The sequence below is a fragment of the Sclerotinia sclerotiorum genome, genomic scaffold (assembly GCF_000146945.2).
Source record: "Sclerotinia sclerotiorum 1980 UF-70 scaffold_6 genomic scaffold, whole genome shotgun sequence".
NCBI lineage: Eukaryota > Fungi > Ascomycota > Leotiomycetes > Helotiales > Sclerotiniaceae > Sclerotinia > Sclerotinia sclerotiorum.
In genome coordinates this window covers 993,819-1,014,460 of record NW_001820830.1, presented here as the reverse complement: position 1 = coordinate 1,014,460, position 20,642 = coordinate 993,819, and the positions used below count along the sequence as shown (strand labels likewise).

Genomic DNA, 20,642 nt, shown 5'->3' with positions numbered 1-20,642 from the left:
CTTCCTCTTTCATTTCCGAAGCAGTAAAAGTTTGAGTATAATACTGACCAAGGCATATCGTAAATCTTCTCCCTATGATCAGTGTACAGTCACGTTGTGCTATAAAAAGTGTTCATTGACTACCTACCTACCAGGTATACATACCCTAAGGCACAGGAGATCGAATTAAGCGACGGCCTCCATCAAAATGAATATTTAACCGATTGAAATCGTAAAACTGCACAAAATTCTATTAAGAGATAGATCTGCTATAGATTATCTTATAATCAAACACAAGGATGAGATGCAAACTTTGGTTTAATTGTCGCTTGGAAGAACAGGAGATACACTTACTAGAACATTAAAAAACACGAATGAGATTTACAGAGCACAACCGACAATCATTCCAGACGGAAAAAAGAGGATTAAGCGGATCACATCCATATACCGGGTTGGACATCATGTAGTAACTATTTTCCATTCCCGTTAAATTGATTTGCCTATTTTTAATATACAAGTACGTAAAGTTCATGTCGGAATACTAGTCCCACCTCAAATTTTTTCAATGCTAATGGTTTTGCAAGTGAAATGATTATTGGAATCTGAAAACTCCATGGATCTTTTTGCAATTTAACACCGCAGCTCCAATTGACAAAAAGAAAAACCAAAAGAGAAATTTAAATGAGAGCAGTCGCCGAAAGTAGTTGAAGGCTATGCGAATGTGTGATTCTGAAAATAGAAAGGATGTAACTGCATCGACGGATCCCAACTCATCTGTGCAGGTGACTCGAGTATAGATTGGATAATTTTCCCCTGAAAACATCGCTGTGAAGCGACTTTCGAAGGAACAAGGAAAAAGAACCATCGTTTATCCCCTAGCATAAGGATGGAAACCTCGGCTACCACCCCTTCCACCTCCTCTATAGTTCGCACCAGGCTTTCCGGCATTCTTTGGGCCCGTTGGCGCACCAGCAGGCGCATTCGGTGCAACGGCTGGTGGAGCAGAGCCTCTGTCACTTCCTCCAGCCCCGCCTCCGCGAGCTCCTCTCCCACCACCAAATCCACCACGCCCGCCACCGCCGCCACCACTACTAGTACCTGGCTGAGGAACATCATCGTACATACCCTCCCAAGATGTCGGCCCGCCTCCACCTCCACCCATTCCATATCCACCGCCACCAGCGCCGTATTGCGATTGCTCGCGCTGAGCTCGTCTCATCTGCTGTTGTTCATACTTTTGTTGCTCGAAGAGTCCTTGTTCATATGCATTGTAGCCGGGTGTACCCATTCGACCACCAGGGTTACTACCACCACCAGCCGCGAAGTTACCTGCTTGTCCGCCCATTGCCTGCTGCATTTGCATTTGTTGCATTTGCTGCATTTGTTGCATCATAGCTGGATTCATTCCGGCCATTGCTGCCATTCCAGCCGATGGACTTTGAGGGCTTTGACTACGTGCACCGGCTCCCCCTCCACCTTGCATTTGCTGCTGCATTTGTTGCATTTGTTGCATCTGAGCCATTTGGGCCATCATAGCAGGATTCATACCGCCGGGCATTCCGCCTGGCATTTGTCCTCGGCCTCCACCCATGGCCATTTGTTGCTGCATTAGTGCAAAATACTGCTGCATGCGCTGCCAGTACTGGGCCATTAACTGAGGAGTCATACCGCCTGGAGCATTCATTTGACCACCTTGTTGCTGTTGATTAGAATTTTGAAAGTCATCACCGGCGTTTCCCCCTTTCTTAAATCGACCGCCTCGTGGACCTCTGACTTCTTCCTCCTCCCTTATGTTGCCTCGGGGCTGTGCCTTCTTGACTTCGATAGGCTTTCCATGAATTTCGAGTGGGCCTTCCAGGCATGCCTCAACGGCGGCTTCACTATCGAATGTGACGAATCCAAATCCTCGAGGCCTACCGGTATCTTTGTCCATCATCAGAGTGGCATCGACAACCCGTCCGAATTGCATGAAGTACTCTTTGAAATCTTGCTCGGAAGCATCTTGACTGACACCACCTACGAAAATCTTGCTTGTACGTTCTTGCTCGTCTCTTGGAATAGCGCGTTTGGGATCGATCTTGAAATTTGAATGTGAGCTTATGTTTTTTGAGGCTAAATAGTGAAATTTGGAAGGATAAGAGCGTAAAGAATTATTGAAAGTTTTGAGATCGGGTCTTACTATTTTGCCGTCAAGGTAATGTTCCTTAACCATGACAATATTGACAGTCCGAGCATCTTTGAATGTCAAGAATCCGAATCCTCTAGATCGACCAGATGCACCATCTCTCATAACAGTACATTCAAGTACCTCACCGAATTGCGAGAAATACTCTTTCAATGATTCTAGAATTTAAGAGTTAGTGGCCATACAGGGGTTGAGCCTAACATTGGTTCAGCCATCTTACGATCTGTAGTCTCCCAATTCAATCCACCAATGAACATTTTACTGCGCAAGAAGAATTAGCATGTTGCCCATTTTTATCAATTACTATCGTGACAAGAGAACAGGCATTGAAGTCATCCCATGTTGGAAATTCTCAAAGATTGCATCAATGCTTTTTCCCAGGGTCCGTTTTTATGTCTGGAGTAGTGAGATGATATCCATTCCTCCATTTCGTTGAAGATAAAATCTAACTGGGCTGCGAGCGAAGGAGCAAGAGTGGGCTGGGATTCTAAATGGGCCATTTGGCATTTGATGAAGCTTTCGGTAAATCCAGCAGTATATCAATGCCAGGCACACGCCCAAGCAAATTACCATCGAAGCAATTGCCTGCGAATCATGCAATAACGATAGAACAGATGGCACCATAAGATATCCAAAAACAATCGTGTCTTTTGCTATCGTGATGCTAGGTACTGGCGTCGAAGCTATGGGCTATGGCCTATCTGTGTCTGTGGCTCTATGAAGATTATCTCGACAATAGGCTATGTAGTAGTAGTAGCAGGTTTGACTATGGCTGTTGTGGGTGGCGAATGCATGAGGTTTATACCCCATTATCTCAAATCAAATGACTCTGAGCTTGTTCCATCGCCATTCCCTATCCACGTTCCCGTTGTCGGAAACCAAGCCCAAAGTATATGACCATTTCCAAAGCAGGATATAACATTGGGTCGTGCGCTCAATACCCATAACATAACCACCCTACTCCTCCAAAAGCTCCCATTATTATTTCGCCCATATCAGCTCATTTGTTCCAATGCCTGAGCCCAACTCCAGTATTGTTGCCTTTACCTCCTGCCTCCATCCACAAAGGCCCAGTTTTATCATATCCATAGTCTCCATATCTCATGCCTTGATGTGAATTGAGCCCAAAGCTCAAGGGTAACTACAGTCATGTTGCAGGTTTGAAATATAGTAAATGGTGAAGTTCTAAAGAAAAATTCTGCAATCTTACCCATCTTCCTTGATACCCGGTCCCTGTGCTTCATCTCTAGTTGAAGGAGCATCATAACCAGTGCCATTCCCATTATCATTCCCGCTTCCCAAATTGAAATCTATTTCATCATCCATGTCTTGTTCACCGTTATACATCTGCTGATCTCCATCTCCATCCCCGTCTTGTGGATTCTGTTCAATATCTTGTTCGGGTTTCACTTCAGCTTTTAATTCTGTAGCAGGGGCTGAAGGTTGGGCAATAGGTTCAGGTACTGCCTCTGCTGGATTTGCGGCGTTGTCGTCTTCGGTATACCTTAAAGCAATGTATCAGCTGGAGGTTTTGCGACGTGTTGATAAATGTGCGACCGCCAAGTAATAATGGAAACAACACAACTGTAAGATGGATTGTACATACAAATCAGCGAAGAGATCTTCCTCAAAGTTTTCGGCTTCAGCCATGATGAATCGATCTATAATCTGTGAAGTATCTTGTTAGATTTAGCCAAACGTCAATAGACGGATGAGCAGCTTCGTGCACTTCTCGTTAAAGAAGCTTTGTGAAAAGGTTGCAGTTGTCTTTGATCGCAAACACTGGTAGTATTCAGAAATGTAAAGAGACAAGTTGATGGAGCTTTTGTCTTGAGATTGAAATCGAAGTAGGACTGTAGGAGTAGCAGTAGCAGTAGATTGATAAAGAAATTGATATAGGAAATCCAGTGAGAGTGAATGGATTCAAGGTCCTCCTCTTTCCCCAATAACATTTGAATTGCGCGCCCTGGTCCGTTCCGCCTTAGCATATTTTTAGCGTACCGAATTCCAAGGCTAGCGGGGAATTTCCCCGCCTGAAGCCCGCGCAACACAACACCAAACATTGCTACAGTACTGCGTTTTGGATGGCAGAAGAGGACTGCAATGCTCTAAGGAATGAAAACGAAATATTAAAATCTAATTATTCTCAGAGGGGCTGTGAAGATGTTCTCTTCTTCGAATGGTAACAAAAAACCAGTCCAACAGGTATGCGATAACACCATTCCAACTCCCTGGTTTATGTAGCTGACTCGAGCCACTACTGTAGGAGATGGTTCAGGTTGGTCAGTTTGATCCCTCCCCACACCTTTCTATTTTGAAGCATGCGCAAAGTTCTGCATGTTCAATTATGCGTTTTCTACTTCTCTTACTTGACTGATATCTAACCCTGCATTACAGAGCGTGCTGAGTACGTTCCCAATCGAGATCTCTTTGCGCCACGCCTAGCAGAAGCTTCAATTTGTGGTGTCGGATTATAAATACCAAGGACTGACATGAACAGATCATCATCTCCTTTCTGGCGTGCTCGAACAGCAAGTGGACGCGCTGATGCATCTCCAAAGAAACCAAGTAGCGAGTCGGGAGCTGGACTTGTTGTGGGAGCTGGATACTCTCATGCTGACATACTGAAGTTTGATAACTTGCACGTTCCATATTGCCTTCATCGTTGGAAACGCCAGCTAACCTATGGTTAGATCATTATCCAACACCTCGCGCCCCAGGACACCCCCATCAATTCCCTCGCATAAACATCGAAGCGATACTCCTCCGCAACGAGGCCCGGCAACGTTGTCCCCACCACCTCGTAGATCCTATACAGATTTCATATCACATACGAATAACGATTGGGCCGCCGACGACGAAGAAGAAGAAGAGGATGAATACGGTTACGAGGATGACGACGGGGACGATTTTGGCCTTCCGAGTATATCTAGCAAGAAGCGCAAAAATCAGAGCCGACTGAAAAGTGCGTCGGCTGGTACCGCGCTTGATGAAGGCAATATTGCTCCATGGCGCTCTAGCTTTGGCGCGAGTGCAGTGGGGTCAGGATCGCGAAGAATGTCAAACAGTGCAGACATCGCGATCGAAAGGCCTGCGCCAAGTTACCCGGTTGCGAAAAAGAGCGAAGGCAAGATACTCCGGCCTCAATACAAAGAAATACTTCGAGATCCCGCCAATTCTCTACACCTAATAGATCACCCACCAGTAACACCCAACGCTACTTCAAAAGAAGTCGAAGCACACGGTGCTCGGATAACAAGAATAAATAAATTTAAGAAGATATTACAAGCTACCTCCATTCCTTTAACCGAACTTAGAGATGCCTCTTGGAACGGAATACCAGAAGAAGTTCGCGCAATGTCATGGCAACTGCTACTTGGGTATCTCCCTACTAGCAGCGAAAGACGTGTGGGCACATTGGAACGGAAACGAAAGGAATATCTTGACGGGGTACGACAAGCTTTCGAGAAAGGCGGCACTAGTTCTGCCTCGACTGGGAAAGCTAGGGGCCTCGACGAAGCAATTTGGCACCAAATCAGTATTGATGTACCAAGAACTAATCCGCATTTAGAGCTTTACAGTTATGAAGCTACACAACGATCCTTAGAACGAATACTTTACGTATGGGCAATACGTCATCCTGCTAGTGGTTATGTGCAAGGCATCAACGATCTTGTGACTCCATTCTGGCAAGTCTTCCTAGCTACCTATATCGCAGATTCAGATGTAGAGAGTGGTATGGATCCAGGACAGCTTCCCAAACCAGTATTAGACGCAGTTGAAGCAGATTCCTTTTGGTGTTTGACGAAGCTTTTGGATGGCATTCAGGACAATTATATCTTTGCGCAACCAGGGATCCAACGTCAGGTGGCGTCGCTCCGAGATTTAACAGCAAGGATCGATGAACCTCTAGCTAAGCATCTTCAAGCAGAAGGTGTTGAGTTTATACAGTTTAGCTTTCGGTGGATGAATTGTCTCTTGATGCGAGAGATCAGTGTTCAGAATACTATTAGGATGTGGGACACTTATCTGGTCAGTAGCAAACACACCCTTTTTTCCCACTACTAACGAATTTTTAGGCTGAAGAGCAAGGCTTTTCAGAATTTCATTTATATGTGTGCCTAGCATTTCTCGTGAAGTGGTCTTCTAAACTATTGAAAATGGATTTCCAAGAAATCATGATGTTTCTTCAGGCGCTACCGACTCGAAACTGGACGGAAACTGACATAAACATGCTTCTGGGAGAAGCATTCGTATGGCAATCACTTTTCAAAGGCTCTTCATCACATTTACGTGGTAGCAGTAGTACTACACCATCGAGTGCTGCTCTTTAAATACTCTTTATTACGAATATCTATACTATTCGATACCATGAACAGATGATTGGGATTCAAGCTACAGGATATGGCGTCATTGGCGAATGGGACATTAAAGATTCAACAGTCGAGCTTACATAACGACAGGGCCACACAGCTTTGGGAATTTGTGGAGGGATGAACATGCCTGTTGAGCCTTTGATATTTAGGAGATTTAAGGCTGAGCTTAGTCAGTCATGCGGCTATCGTAGGACCTTGAGATCGCAAGTATGTGTCGCTTAGGCTACTGGCTATTATCTGTACGTAACTGTTGAACTCGGTAGGCAAAGACAGAGGATTGGGAATGAAAATATATGCATTCACGTGCATGTCTTCCATTATGTGGATCAGATGACAATGCTAGGGAGGATAGTAGTGTAATTCTGGGTTACATCTGGTCGGGATGACATGGGGATGGAAAATTGCAATTTGACAAGATTCAACAACATAGGTAATAGTATTTTAACTAGTGCTAAATGTCGCAGTAAGACTACAAATGTTTTTATTTACTATCATATTTTGGTCATGTGAATATATCCTGAAAATTGCTCATGAGTTTATAATGGTACTCATTGATCCCATTCCGCTCGCATCTAACTCCCAACTCCAATTTTCGACGATGTAGGAATCGTCTACTTCATCCCTGAGTCACTCAGACGAAAAGGCACACAATGTGACCTGTGGCGAGGCACAAAGGAAGATAAAAAAGAAAATGAGTACTTAAAACCCAAGTCCGATATAAGACCGGACTATTCAGTTTCCCGCAAAAATAAACCTAAAATGCCTAAAACCCCACCTCTCTAACTTTTCCCATCCGCCCCCAAACATCATACTCGACCCACCTCGCCATACCCCTTCGCCCCCTTGCCACTAGACTCCCAGGATTCATGACATGGCATCCTTCGTACGTTAAGCAAAAGGCTGGACTATCCACATCACATAGGATAATGGCTGTAGGTAATGGGTAGATACTCAACGCGTTTGAGAAATCCCAATGTTGGGGTGCGATGTTGAGGGGAAAGGGTGAGAGATGTCCTTGATCGAGGAGGGTTTTGGTGAGACGACGCGCAGCATGGATATCGTGATCGATTTCTGGAGGAGGGGTGGAGGAGGGAGGAGAGGAAGGGGGTGGTGACATGTCTATATCTTCATCTTCGTCGTTTTCAGTTGTGGGCTTTTTGGATGAGTTGAGGTTGACGGCTGTTCGTCGGAGACGTCCGCTGATGTCGTCTCGGAATACTACTAACTCGCAACTCATACCGAATAGACTGACTCTTGCGGGATTACTTGTCCAGATTGCTTCTCCATCACCTTTTTTCCCCTTTTCCTTCTCCACTTCGGTATTGGCGCTCGCAAATGCGCGTATTATACGGGACGTGAACATTTCTGGCACGGGCTTTCTGGGTAAAGGGACAGAGGAGCCTGATGAGAACGCCGAAACCCATGCGTCGTTGGGGCCGGGTATGAATATGAATGTTGCGGTACTAAGGAGAGTAGGATATTCTGAGAGAACGGCGGCAAGTGAGTCGAAATATTCTTTATATTCTATAGAACCTCCCGATCCGCCACGTGATAGTACGGCATGGGAGACAAAGGAGCCTAGTAGGATAAAAGTCATAGGTGTGCACCCTTCTGGTTCAGATGAATAAAGGGAGAGGATTTTTTTCAAGGCTTGAAGAGTTTGGGGGATATCAAGGTGTACATCGCCGAGAATAACCACACGGCCTTTAGATGGAAGCGGGGGCTCGTCTGTATCTGAAGAGCGGGGAGGAGGTCGAAGAAGCTTCTGCTCGAGTCGTTGCATTTTGGTACCTAGGGCCCGAGAACTTCCTACACCAAGAAAATCTACCCAACCGAAACCGCCACCGGCAGTAGTATCTCCTTCACCGGCTGTGCTTAAAGTGACGTGACGACGTTCGGGAGGAGGATGTCCAATAGTGAAGCCGATAAATTTACCAGAAATAGTACCGCCTACCCCTCCATTTCCACCAAGGCGAGACGATGATCCAGTTTCATCCTCCTCATATGTACCGTCTACCAGTACGATCATCCCAGGTACGAACCAGGCGCCATCTTCAGGGATGGCTTTCGCGTGTGTGAGATCAAGAGCAATAGTGCCCGTTAGGTCATTGATTGCAAGGGTACCAGTCGGAGAAATACTAAGGAGACCGAGAAGCATGTGGTTGCTGCGGTTGCGGCCGAGAAGGTTGGCTATCGGCGTTAATTTATATGATTGCTGTGGAGAGGCAATAGCGGAAGTGCTGCGTTGAAGAGAGGCTTTTCCGCCTTGAAAAGAGGGCGTTTGGAAGGATTCATTCCGTAGGAGACGTTGATGGATTACATTATAACGGTTTTGGAACATGAGTGTTTTATGGGACGCAGGAGGGAATAAGGAGGGCTTAGAGGTATCCCTGTGTCGAGTTAGTGGCTTTTTCAGAAATCCCATTATTGTAACATACCTATCAAAGTGCTTCTTAGCAACATTGTATATCAATCGAGGTTGCTCAAAAGCATCAATAACCTTCAGCCACCTCCTTGGATCCCTCAGACCGTCTTCATCTTCCTCGTCATCCACCTCTAACATTGACATTCCCAGACTCGATTGACTCTCTTCTCTTTGTATATTCCCTGGCCGTAATCCAAGTCTAGTATGACTAACCTCCCCATGCTGTGATGATCCCAAAACCAGACTATTCTGCCGGCTTAATTCCCTTCCTACAACTATCCTCCCACCACTCATATTCCCCTCCAAGGCTTTTAAAATCTCTTTCAGTTCTGTTCCTTCTCCATCGACAATAACACCACCACTCCTATTCTTCCAACTTTTTGCAACCTCCTCCAACACCCTCTCTGCCAATCCTTCTTCCCTCCATCCTGTCCCACAATGCTTCCCAATGAAAGTAGCTAATACTTGCAAAGCAGACGACGTCAAAGTCAAACTATGCTTTTTTGTGAAAGTCCGAAAAGCCAAAGGTCTTAATGTTGCAGGTGGCAGGAGAATTGGAAGAATACTCGCTTTCGGTAGGGGAACTGCAGCGGCATTGAATGGTCGTATAGGATGTACTGGAGTTGCGAATGCGGGTGACGAGGAGGGAATAGGATTTATATTGGTAGTGGGGGTAGCAGGAGGTCTGAAAATTGAAGCAGTATTTGATTTCGGTATAGGATTTGGACGACTCATATTTCCAAGTCAAGTTTTAAAGTTTCCATTGATATTAGTTGTTAATCGTCCTCAATTATTTATTTCATGAATTCATATACTCGAGTAAGCTTTCTACATATATCGATATTTTGGTCAAGGCTTGTGAGACGCGTTTTGACGCGTAAAGTGGTTTCTATGTTCGCGTAAAGCTCTCGTAATCCCTGCAACTTTCATTGCTTCAATGTCTTACGACTTTTCGAAGCTTCAAAAACAAACTATCAACCTATTTATCTGTCGCAAATACAATTTTTTAGATCTCATCATAATTCCATCTTGGACTGTTGAGGAATTGCATTTTCTATTTAATTGATATATCCTCCTTCTACAAAGCTCTATCAATTTCTCCATCGCATCTCTCAAATACATAGTCAATCACCTTAGACACAATGGCGGAACCAATTGAACCACCCATCACCGTATCCCAACAAGCAGCTGCGGATCTTGAAGCCTATAATTCTGCTAAAGTATCACTTGCCGAATATTGCGCTAAAGGAACCGCCGAGTATGCACAAAAGCGTTACGAAGATGCCGTAGACCACTATGCGCAGGCCTCGGAATTGCAAGCTGAAATCAATGGAGAAATGGCACCAGAGAATGCAGAAATTCTGTTCTTGTACGGAAGAGCACTATTCAAGGTCGCGCAACAACAAAGTGATGTTTTAGGTGGTAGGGCTGGTGGTGAGAAACAAAAACCGAAAAAGAAGAATGGTGGAAAGAAAGTAGATACTATCGAGGAAGAAGACGAGACTGTGAAGTTGGAAGTAGAGAAGAAGGATGAGACTGTGAAGACAAAAGCGGAAGAAAAGGCCGATGAAGTGGCAGAAGAAGCGGTTGCGATAATCGCAAATGGAGGCGCAACCAAGAAAGAGGATAGTGCTAGTACGGATCCAAAGAAGCCTTTATTTACCTTTACGGGAGATGAAAATTTTGAAGACTCAGATGAAGAGGAAGAGGCAGACGGAGAGGATGATGAAGAGGAGGATGATCCTCTTAATCTTGCTTTCGATATTTTGGATTTGGCGCGTGTGCTGTTTGAGAAGAGGTTGCAAGCGGATGAAGGCGAGGGCAAAGGAAAGGGAACCGGTGATACTGCTATGACTACTCATATAAAAGAGAGGCTTGCGGATACGCGCGATCTTTTAGGGGAGATATCCCTTGAAAATGAAAGGTCAGAAAGTCACTGCTATGAAGTCCGATCAATTGCTAATAATCTTATAGGTTCCCAGCTGCGGTATCAGACTTCAGGGAATCCCTCGCTCTAAAAGAAAGTCTATTCCCAGAAGAAGATGAACAAATCGCCGAAGCTCATTACAAACTATCCCTCGCGCTCGAATTTGCATCCATTACACACACCGAAACGGATGAGAAGAAGCCCAATGCAGGAGCCGAAAACGTCGATGAGGAAATGAGAGCGGAAGCTGTTAAAGAACTAGAACTCGCAATCAAGAGTACAAAACTTAAGTTACATAACCAGGAAGTTGAATTGGCAGAAACAGCTGTCGCAGAAGACAACGATGTTACGAGACACAGAATTGCCGACGTTAAGAGTATTGTTGCGGATATGGAGCTTCGTGTACGCTGCCCCTTTCCCCTCGTACACTTTGACTCCTTGACTCTTACCGCGCGATATCCGCTAACACTACTATTCCACAGCTAAAAGAGCTCCGCGCTCCACCGGTTGATATCAATCAAGCCGTTGCTGCAGCTCTCGCTCCAGCCGGCGCACCTCAATCCAATGCCATAAGTGGCATTCTAGGAAACATCCTCGGCGAATCTGCCTCCGACACCGCAGCACGCGTTGAAGAAGCTAAAAAGACAGCCACGGATCTAACAGGTTTAGTTAGACACAAGAAAAAGGAAATCAAAGATTTACCAATACAGGCAGGTTCGAAGAGAAAAGCAGAAGAAGAGCCAGAAGCCGAGGGTGAAAGTAGTGATGGAGGAAAGGAGAAAAAGGCCAAGGTGGCTAATACAGAGGACAATGGCGAGGAAGCTACTTAGGTTTTCTAGTTCGTTACGAGAAAGATGCGAGAAAAGATACGATACCGGTACTTATGAAATTGAAGCAGGTGAAATGAACAGCGAATGGAGGCAACGTACCGAGGGGTGGATGTAATAAAAATTGGAAGCGGCAAATAGGTGTCTATGATATTAAGATTATATAGGATACCTACTTACTATGAATTATCTCTAGTGATAATTCGAATTACTATGTAGATGTATGTATGTATGTATGTACGATGAATAAATGATTTCACTATGCTTTTCAGTACTTCATATAAGATTACACGAGCTTGGGAATTCAAATTCAAATTTGAAACTTTGTTTATAATTTTCTCATCCAAGTCTTACGTATACAACGTGAAAGACAGACTTATCGAGGATTGTTAATAAAATAATATAAAATAAATATCAGTCTCACCTAGTAAGTCTTATATATATAAAACCCCCGGTGAACTTTTGTCGTTTAAGAATAAGTCTTGATATTCTTAAGTATAACGTAATTTATCACCGAGTGGGCCACTTTCACCTCAATTTACACTTTCAAGTACATATTATTCAACAACAATTGAATCAATTGATTGAAACTATTAGGAATCTAATAATCTAGGATCTATTATATTGATTTGACAAGTTCTTGAATTATAATCTGGCTTTCCACACTTACTACAGCATCTACTAGAAGATGCTTCCCCATTAGAATTCCCCCCATTTTGACGCTCGTCGCGTTGAATCTGAATATCAACCTCTTGCTGAGATAATATATCTATAGCTTCTTGTCCAGTAAGTACTCCTCCTTGCTGTAACTGAGTTTTTTTTGCATATCGATGTTTGCTTAATGCCTCATTTGCCTTCCGAAGTGTACGGTTTTCTGTACTTAAAAGTGTATTTTCATATGCCAATCTTTCTATGCCTTTAGCTAAAGCTAGTACAGTTTCGAATATAGATGTAAAAGAGCTTGATTGATAACGAGATATTCGAGATTTTACTAAAGTTGATTGAGAAAAAGCTTCAGTTGGATTGTGAAGAATTTGAGAGATCCAAAGATCCAAATCGAAAGGAGGAGGAGTAGGTGTATGAATTCGAATATCTAATTTTGAGAGTATAGCTTCGGGATTAAATGGTATTAATCCAGCTTCTCAAAACCCAGCTTTCATATTCTGAATTGTAATTGATTCTTGATATACAGCTTTAAAAGCTATAAAGAATTCAATTTTGGAGATATGATTGATATATGCCTTGATAAATCCATCAATTTGACAATCATACGAGTGTTTTAGCACACTAAAACACCTAATATCAAGTGATTGAATTAAATGACTTAAATGCAATAGTAATCTTATATATAATATCATTTGCCTTGCAATATGATTGAAAAGATATTGATTTATGACTTTTGTATCTATTTAATATTAATATTCGATATTTGCCCTTTCTTCAATGAATCGTATATTTATCGAAATGCTTTAATTATTCTAATCCTATCTTATTATTCGTCTATCCATTGGAAGTAGGTTTGATAGCCCAATCCGCAGGAAAATCGGTTTCGGTGTACCAATTGGAAAGATGGATTTGTCCTTGAACTACCAGAAATGGAGGTATAGTTTCACCCTCCCCATTACCACATATAATTGCTATAGCCCATTCTCGATTGCCTAGTTGTACTGCTTTACCTCTACCTCATCGTTCAACATCAGTTACAACCATTGCAACACTTATAATCCCCATCATAAAGCCTGTTTCGTCGAAATTATAGAAATCGCAATCCAGAATACTATATTTTGCTTGCATATTCGATACTAATCGAAACTACTCCTCAAGAAGCTTAGGATCTTTACAGAGAGCTCTTTGAAAGTTATAAGCACAACTAAAATATGTCTTTAATTTTGTATAATGCTTTACGAATCGATGAGCCTAGAGCTTTCCAACTTTCTTCGCACTTCTTGATTCAAGAATATAATTCGCCATATCTTCTACACCCTTGATTTTAGGTGGAAATCCTCTTCGATCCATATCAAGTATATATTCAACAATCACTTTCTCTTCCAATTGTGTAATCTTATGGCAGTTCGCTCGAGTTTCTGTACATGGAGTTAAACCATCCATTCTGTGGCTGATCGTTGTGCGAGGTATATTATATAGTTGAGCAGCCTTCCGAATGCTTAGTTTTTTATCTTTTTGAAAAGCTTCGATAACTAAGAGTAAACGTGCTTCTTCATTTGTAGATTACATAATAAATGGTTGATAAAACGCGTGTTGAATATGAAGAGTGTGAATTGAGGTGAAAGTGGCCCACTCGGTGATATGGCCCACTCGGTGATATGGCCCACTCGGTGATATGGCCCACTCGGTGATAAATTACGTTACCTCGTAGGTATCCATAATAAACTTCTTTTAGTACACTTAAGAAATTCGTGAATCGAAAGATGGGGTCTTACAAAATAAATCCTGGAAAGATAGGAAATTCCTCAGAGTATTTGTTCATCTATCTACCTACCTACCTATCTACTTAACAGAAAGCCTTTTATAATTCACAAATTTTCATACTTGTAATCTGTAATTTGTAATTAATAATCCTATTATATAATTATTTTCCATTCCTTAATATTTTTATCCCACTCCATTCCATCCCATTCCCTTCCCGCCCATTGTGATTCCTTATAACCTTTTTCTTTAAAAAAGAATCATCGCCAAACTCCATACTAGACCGATTAATATTACTACCTAGATACTAGGAGGAAACCCTAGAAACCTGATGAGAAAACACCGCGCAATGCAGGAGTTCATTTGTGGGACTGTGTCCCCTGAATTAATGCGCATCTTCTCATCTTTTGTCGAAGCTCTTCTTCTTTTCCCGTTGTCTGGCGAGAATTTTTTTACCAGAGGACATTTCATCTCAATCCAGCCACCATCAATTCCCCTCCCTCCCCTCCCCTCCTCTCCTTCCCCTCACCTCAACTCCAAAACCCTCTCATCCAACACTCCAAACAACAACTCCACTTCTCTCTGCACCTTTCCAATTTCTTCCGCCAATTGTCTCGTCACCAAAATGAAAGCATATAAGATTTCATAATCTAAATCTTTCACTGTGATTTCCTGATCAAGTCTTTCTTGCAAACCACTCCCTTGCAATCCCAACCCTAAAGATATCGGCAACTCATCTTCATCATCGTCTTGTGCGCGTACATCGTCCTCATTACTACGACGATTACTAATCGATATTTGTCTTCTAAATTGAAAGATTTTTGCTAAGAGACGATCGCGGGCGTTAGCCGTGCTGGGAAGATTATCCGCTAAGAGAGGATATTCGAGCTTCATTGAGGAGGCCATAACTATTTATTATTAGCATTCTGTGAGGTACTGATGGACATTAAACGACAAACCTTGAAACAAATGACTAATTCTTGCACAAAGTTGTGCTCTCTCCTCTTCTGTGTACTTCAATAATAAAGCTTCACCTTCGCTAGCTTCAGCATTCTTTTGGATGACTACATTCATAGCATGAAATGCATCCAGCATTTTAGTCGTAGATTCGACTATTCGCCCATAAGTCGCGGATGGGAATGGACCTCGAAGCTCAAATTCGCTTGCGGCTGCACTTCGAAGTTTGTCCAATACAAATACGTATCTTTGAAATTCGAACTCCTCTCTCAAATTCATATACGAATATTGAGGTTCGCCTTCTACAATCGTCGATAGAGGATCTCTCTTCCAAACAAGCCCCATCCGTAACCACAGAAGAGATAGACCTTCTTTGAACTTTTGTCTTGCTGAAATTGGCCATACCACTCTTGTGATGATCAAACCCCAGATACAACCTGCAAGAACCGCAACGACTCTGTGAAAGGCAATCTCGGTGATGATGGGTCTAACACCACCTTCATCATCGTCGTGGTCGGAGTCCTTAACTGATAAAGAATATGCGTATAAACAAGATAAATTGTAGGTAAGCATGATGAAGCGACCAAACGGACCATTACCTTTTGCAATGATGATGTAAAAACAAGGTAAACTGACCACCCATCCGCAAAAAGCTAGAGCGTAAGGATTACCGACACAAATGACCCATATAACACATGCGATTACAGCACCAATGAAAGTACCAATGAAACGAGCCCAACCCGTCGTATTAGATGCTCCAATTGTCATGCTGCACACCAACATGTAAGACAAAAGTCCCCATTCTCCTCGATAATGCTGATATTTTGGTCTTGTTCCGGGAATGAAAGCAAAAAGAGCATAAAGAGCTGCTCCAAGGCCAACCTTCACAGCAAATCGAACTAAAAATTGGTAAGAAGGAATTTACAAACTGATTCTGGACAAAACTTACTATCATCACGATCCAGGAACCGTATCATAAGCATTGCCTTTCGTCGTATGACACCGCCCTTGGTTCCCGGGTTGATCTTAGCAGCGATTTCTACCTTGCTATATCCAAGTCTAGTAGTTAAAGGATCAGGAATATCTTTTGGCAATTCATCCCCTACATCCCTCGCAATAAGTTGTTCCTGTTCTTCATTGTCGATAGCATCTGATTCCGATTGACGCTTGGACTTCCGCCAAAACATCAACCATCTCCACGAACGATGCTTTGGTCGTTCCACTTCTTCCTTCAACTCTTCTAAAATTGCTAAATAGTTCTGCATTTCGCTTGCAAAATCTTGCAGATTGAAACTAAAATGGCCGCAGCTTGCAGCAACCTCTTCGAAATCAGCTTCAATGCTCTCCGGGCGTGTCTTATCGAGCTCTTTTGATTTATAAAGTTCTTGAAGTGCCTGAGCTCTCGCGTTGGTGTAAAGTTTTCTACAAAAGTGTGTTAGTGGCTATACCAAAATAGAAATCTAGGCATCTTACAATGCTTCGGTCAAACTTGATCTGAAATGTTCGTTTATAGTGATGCGGTAGTCAGGGCCTTCGGCAAATGGTAGTTCTTCTAATATCTGCGACAGAGTATATGCGAGCGACTTCATCGACGGGCCAAGATGAAGGATAAATCTTCCAAAGATTTCCGAAGGTGTTCGAACTGTAGGCATAGCGATACTAGATAGTGTGGTCTCTGTACCTTGCCGAGTAAGAAACTTGGGTCTTTCTGAAACGGCGTCAAGATCACTCCCTTCTTCTGATGCTTCCTCAATAGCTCCAAGAACTGCAAATCGATCTGATTTGCTACTGATAGGTCGACTAACGGGATATATTTGAGACGACGGGAACCCATGTGAGCCTGTGGGTGTTGCGCTACTTATTGTGGGTTCTTGAAGCAATGAAAATTGTGTCAACGCAGCACTTCGTAGACCTCCAATGGATTGAGCAAGTGTTTGCATGCAACAGACAAGCCTTGCCTCAATTGCATATTGGTTTTCTGTGCCTAGAACATAATGTTCCAGCTTTGCCTCTTTTAAGTTGTTTGTGAGCTGGGTAGATACTGATTTATACTGCTTCTGAGCCCGGTCGAAGGTAGTTGAGCTCAAATCAGTTTCCGCACCACTGAGAAAGCCTCGAGTGATCATAGTAAGCATATCTCCAAAGGAATCAGTAGTTTTGATCATACTCTCTCGAAGCTCTGTTCGCGCGGATATCGGCCATACCTTTAATGAGTCAATAATTGGTTTTAGAGGACGTTTAATGGGTATCAACTTACTAATAAACTAACAATTGACGTCGAAACCATTCCCATGATAACCATTTTCATCACTTGAACGATTTTATCGTCCGAAAAAACACCTACTTGAACCGCATTTTCTTTTGTGAGAACCGTAATGATTGCCAAACTTGCCAGACTACAAGCAACACTAACCAATGGAGCATTGTAGGCTTGCTTGAACCAACCAATGAATCCGAGGCCTCCTCCACAAAACAATATAAGTATGAAGGCATAACCGAGCTCTATTAGACCCAATTGCGTTTCGCAGTATACCGAGACCGCCATACTCGATACAGATATGAAGACTGCGTATAGGAATGCCGAGATACCTAGTATAGCTGCTTCAATCATAGATCCCGATGATCTCGCAGGATGGAAATAGACCGTGATTGTAGCCACCATATGTTTTCCATCTTGGTGCCCTAGAAAATTCGCCAGGTATGGTGAGAAAGTCGCCAAACTTCCAAATGTGTATGCCAACGAGCATTTCACTATTCCCTTCCCAACAGGTGATTGTAACCATTTCAAAAATTCCTTCCAGGATTCAGCACAATAGGACCAACTTTTCTGGAATATATTTGTATCTTCTCTCCTCAAGTTCAGGCCCAAACCCAACCCTTCATCGTATGTGTATTGTCGCGCCGGCCCGTCAAAGCCTGATGGACTTCGCAGCGTGATTTGTCTGCGAACCCGTTCCCCAGTACTGGGTAACACAAAAGTTCCGTTCCGTAATTTCTATTGTGATGCGACATGAATTAGTTCCTAAGCTAGTCTGTTGCGCAAGACCTGTTGCAACATACCCCTCGCTTTGCCCCATGTTTTCCAAATCTTCTATCTCGTTGACCATCTCTAATCACAGGCGATGTGCTGGATCCTTCTGTAGCCGACGGCGAGGAATTCATTATAAAAATATCCGTTCTTTCATAGCTTGTTGTGAATATCAATCTTTGGATTTTATTCGGTACTTGAAGTTGGAGTCGGTGACTTGAATTCTTGGTGGCGCAGGTTCTGGCGCTAAATTAAAGTTACCCCAGATTCTTTGTTAGGCGGTAAGTGGGCCTGTGGAGGGAGGCCTTATCTTTAAAAGACAATGCCCATGTCAAAATTATTCAGCGAGTCATCTTTTCGAATGAATTAAATCAGAATAATAGAATTGTTTGAGGATCCAAAAGAGAAGAGGAGGTATGAAACGAGAGAAATAAACAATTATATTATTCAATATCATATCAAGATAATGAATGTTTTCGCATCAATCAGGAACTATATCTTGTATTTTCTATCATTCCTAAGTATAAATGTTGAGTTATCCCGAATAGCACATCGCAACGTACATCCCACTTTAATCATGAGTCGCGTGGTTATCGGCGGGAATCTGGTGTAATAAGCTATCAAGATTTTGAATAGCATCAGCATTCATGCTATTCACCCCGCGCTGCATAAGTAAGTGCACATGGTCAATTTAGCAGTTTCAAGTTAAAAGGAGTCAATCTCAGATGATTCATTCTCACGTCAAAATAGGTTAACCCCCACAGGGTCACATTTATGATCGACATTTTACCTCTGGTGGTAACAACTTATGTTACACATGAAGAACATCTTCCATCTCCAGCATAGCATCCCTAGTGTCTAGAGCAAGTTGTGCAGTCGCCCAATCCATCTTTTTGAAATAACAGATCGGCATCAAGGTCACCATGCCACATTCAATTCCAATTTTCCCAAACCATCTACTTTTGCATCCTCAATAAAAAGTCGCATATTTCTTGATTTTCAGCAAAATAGGCTTCAGTGGGCGTTTGCCATCGAGAGCCTTTTGAATATCAATCTCAAGCATTGTTCGTTCAGTAGCACCTGCCGGAAGGACTGAGCAACGCTGCTTGCCATGGTGGACTGAAATTTCATCATAGCTGCATTCAATCAGACCATCCTTCGGATAGACTCAGATTCTCTCTATTAGCCGTCTAGTAATATGTCTCACGACATACTGATTGCACTACGATGGGCGGGCTTTAAATAACACGATTGTAGTAGGCGTAGCAAGTGCTAAGGCCATTTAATATTACTATCATTTTTGTTAGCAACATTCATGTCAATGTGTAAAGACAAGTCTGCCAGTAAATCCTGCGTCGTGGAAACGTCCCTGGGATTTAGACCTGATGGTAAACCTGCAGTCTCCTAAACTTTAAAATGTTCTTAAAGTTTTTTAAATCTCAGTATTGCACGCATTCACCGTTATCACGAAAAGAAATACCATGGCTTATAAATTCTTGCAAGATCGAAGACCATTGATAGTCCATCCGATAGACTTAAAGAAATGATTAGTCCTGAACTGAGTCAAGAGACCCATTCCCGGCCGGCGGTTAAGTTGGTTTTTACAAGTGATATTAATTTCTTTCGAAAGAAAGACATGTGTTATTCTGCAAATATCTACGCTATTCCTTTTTATTTTATGTGCGTAGCGATACAATGCATTGAATTATTCGTATTGGAAAGTGAAAAGTTTTCTTCAAAAAGTATTCCGCGGCTAGAGTGTTTTATTGTCCCTTAACTCACCTCATATGGTGATGATCAACATGTTGGCTTGTTGGCAGACTGAAATTTGAAGCTAATAGACAAGTCTACTTTGATATATCCTTTACTTCTGCTGAGTAACAACACTCACATCTAGTTCCCATCAGCAGATTCAGCATACATAATTGAATTGCAGCCCTTGAACTATGCAAAAAAGGAAAAAAAAAGAAAAAAGATAAGAATCTCCAGAGGACAAGTAAGTGGCTAGATTACTCACAACAATACTCAAAGCGGCCCTGCGAACACGAAGAAGATGGCGAAGAGGGTGGAAAAAGAAGATCGTACCGAAAGAGGAAAAGTCGTTCAGCGGTCTCCACTGCTTCCAAGCACGTTATTAGGTTGGTAGTGTAGTAATAATATCGCAGATTATGACCTTGGTCTGGGCAATCATGAGGTTAAGGTTGGTGATTTCGAGAATTGACGTGTGATGGGTGTGGCGAAGATGGGAGGGAGAGTTGATGATTCTGGTTGTGGTTGTGGAGGAGAAGGGAATAAAAGAGAAAACGAACGTGCAAGACATCCAGAGAGGGGAAGGGGTGTTATACAAAGAACCACAAAGAATGAGATGAGAAATTCAACTTATGAAATGATGAAAATCGGAGAAGTCTTGAGGGATTGTAATTTTTCGTTCAAAAGTACATACCGTGAAAATTTCTAAAGGATCTAATAGTTGAAGACTAAGAATCTTAAATTTCCAAAATCGCAAAGAAA

At 42.7% G+C, this 20,642-nt stretch overlaps 8 protein-coding genes across 8 annotated transcripts; 3 read left to right on the top strand and 5 right to left on the bottom strand.

The window, feature by feature from the left end:
- Positions 1-847: 847 nt before the first annotated feature.
- On the bottom strand, positions 848-2,664 carry SS1G_05220 (hypothetical protein; the record flags this gene model as incomplete). Its single annotated transcript, XM_001593742.1, has 3 exons — positions 848-2,322; positions 2,385-2,425; positions 2,615-2,664. 3 exons carry the CDS (start codon positions 2,662-2,664, stop codon positions 848-850), a joined length of 1,566 nt encoding a protein of 521 aa, XP_001593792.1.
- A 706-nt stretch (positions 2,665-3,370) lies between these two features.
- SS1G_05219 (predicted protein) lies at positions 3,371-3,814 on the bottom strand (the record flags this gene model as incomplete). The annotated part of the gene is made up of 2 exons (XM_001593741.1): positions 3,371-3,668; positions 3,771-3,814. 2 exons carry the CDS (start codon positions 3,812-3,814, stop codon positions 3,371-3,373), a joined length of 342 nt encoding a protein of 113 aa, XP_001593791.1.
- A 513-nt stretch (positions 3,815-4,327) lies between these two features.
- On the top strand, positions 4,328-6,498 carry SS1G_05218 (hypothetical protein; the record flags this gene model as incomplete). The annotated part of the gene is made up of 4 exons (XM_001593740.1): positions 4,328-4,369; positions 4,431-4,450; positions 4,858-6,196; positions 6,244-6,498. 4 exons carry the CDS (start codon positions 4,328-4,330, stop codon positions 6,496-6,498), a joined length of 1,656 nt encoding a protein of 551 aa, XP_001593790.1.
- Positions 6,499-7,303: 805 nt separating this feature from the next.
- SS1G_05217 (hypothetical protein) lies at positions 7,304-9,700 on the bottom strand (the record flags this gene model as incomplete). Its single annotated transcript, XM_001593739.1, has 2 exons — positions 7,304-8,930; positions 8,979-9,700. The coding sequence occupies 2 exons, from the start codon at positions 9,698-9,700 to the stop codon at positions 7,304-7,306; spliced, it is 2,349 nt and encodes a 782-aa protein (XP_001593789.1).
- A 407-nt stretch (positions 9,701-10,107) lies between these two features.
- On the top strand, positions 10,108-11,722 carry SS1G_05216 (hypothetical protein; the record flags this gene model as incomplete). The annotated part of the gene is made up of 4 exons (XM_001593738.1): positions 10,108-10,334; positions 10,392-10,889; positions 10,940-11,294; positions 11,375-11,722. The coding sequence occupies 4 exons, from the start codon at positions 10,108-10,110 to the stop codon at positions 11,720-11,722; spliced, it is 1,428 nt and encodes a 475-aa protein (XP_001593788.1).
- Positions 11,723-13,219: 1,497 nt separating this feature from the next.
- On the bottom strand, positions 13,220-13,828 carry SS1G_05215 (hypothetical protein; the record flags this gene model as incomplete). The annotated part of the gene is made up of 2 exons (XM_001593737.1): positions 13,220-13,389; positions 13,663-13,828. 2 exons carry the CDS (start codon positions 13,826-13,828, stop codon positions 13,220-13,222), a joined length of 336 nt encoding a protein of 111 aa, XP_001593787.1.
- An 843-nt stretch (positions 13,829-14,671) lies between these two features.
- Positions 14,672-18,265, bottom strand: SS1G_05214 (hypothetical protein; the record flags this gene model as incomplete). The annotated part of the gene is made up of 6 exons (XM_001593736.1): positions 14,672-15,054; positions 15,106-16,002; positions 16,053-16,525; positions 16,577-17,307; positions 17,361-18,098; positions 18,164-18,265. 6 exons carry the CDS (start codon positions 18,263-18,265, stop codon positions 14,672-14,674), a joined length of 3,324 nt encoding a protein of 1,107 aa, XP_001593786.1.
- A 2,108-nt stretch (positions 18,266-20,373) lies between these two features.
- SS1G_05213 (predicted protein) lies at positions 20,374-20,589 on the top strand (the record flags this gene model as incomplete). Its single annotated transcript, XM_001593735.1, has 1 exon — positions 20,374-20,589. One exon carries the CDS (start codon positions 20,374-20,376, stop codon positions 20,587-20,589), a length of 216 nt encoding a protein of 71 aa, XP_001593785.1.
- Between the last annotated feature and the right edge of the window lie 53 nt (positions 20,590-20,642).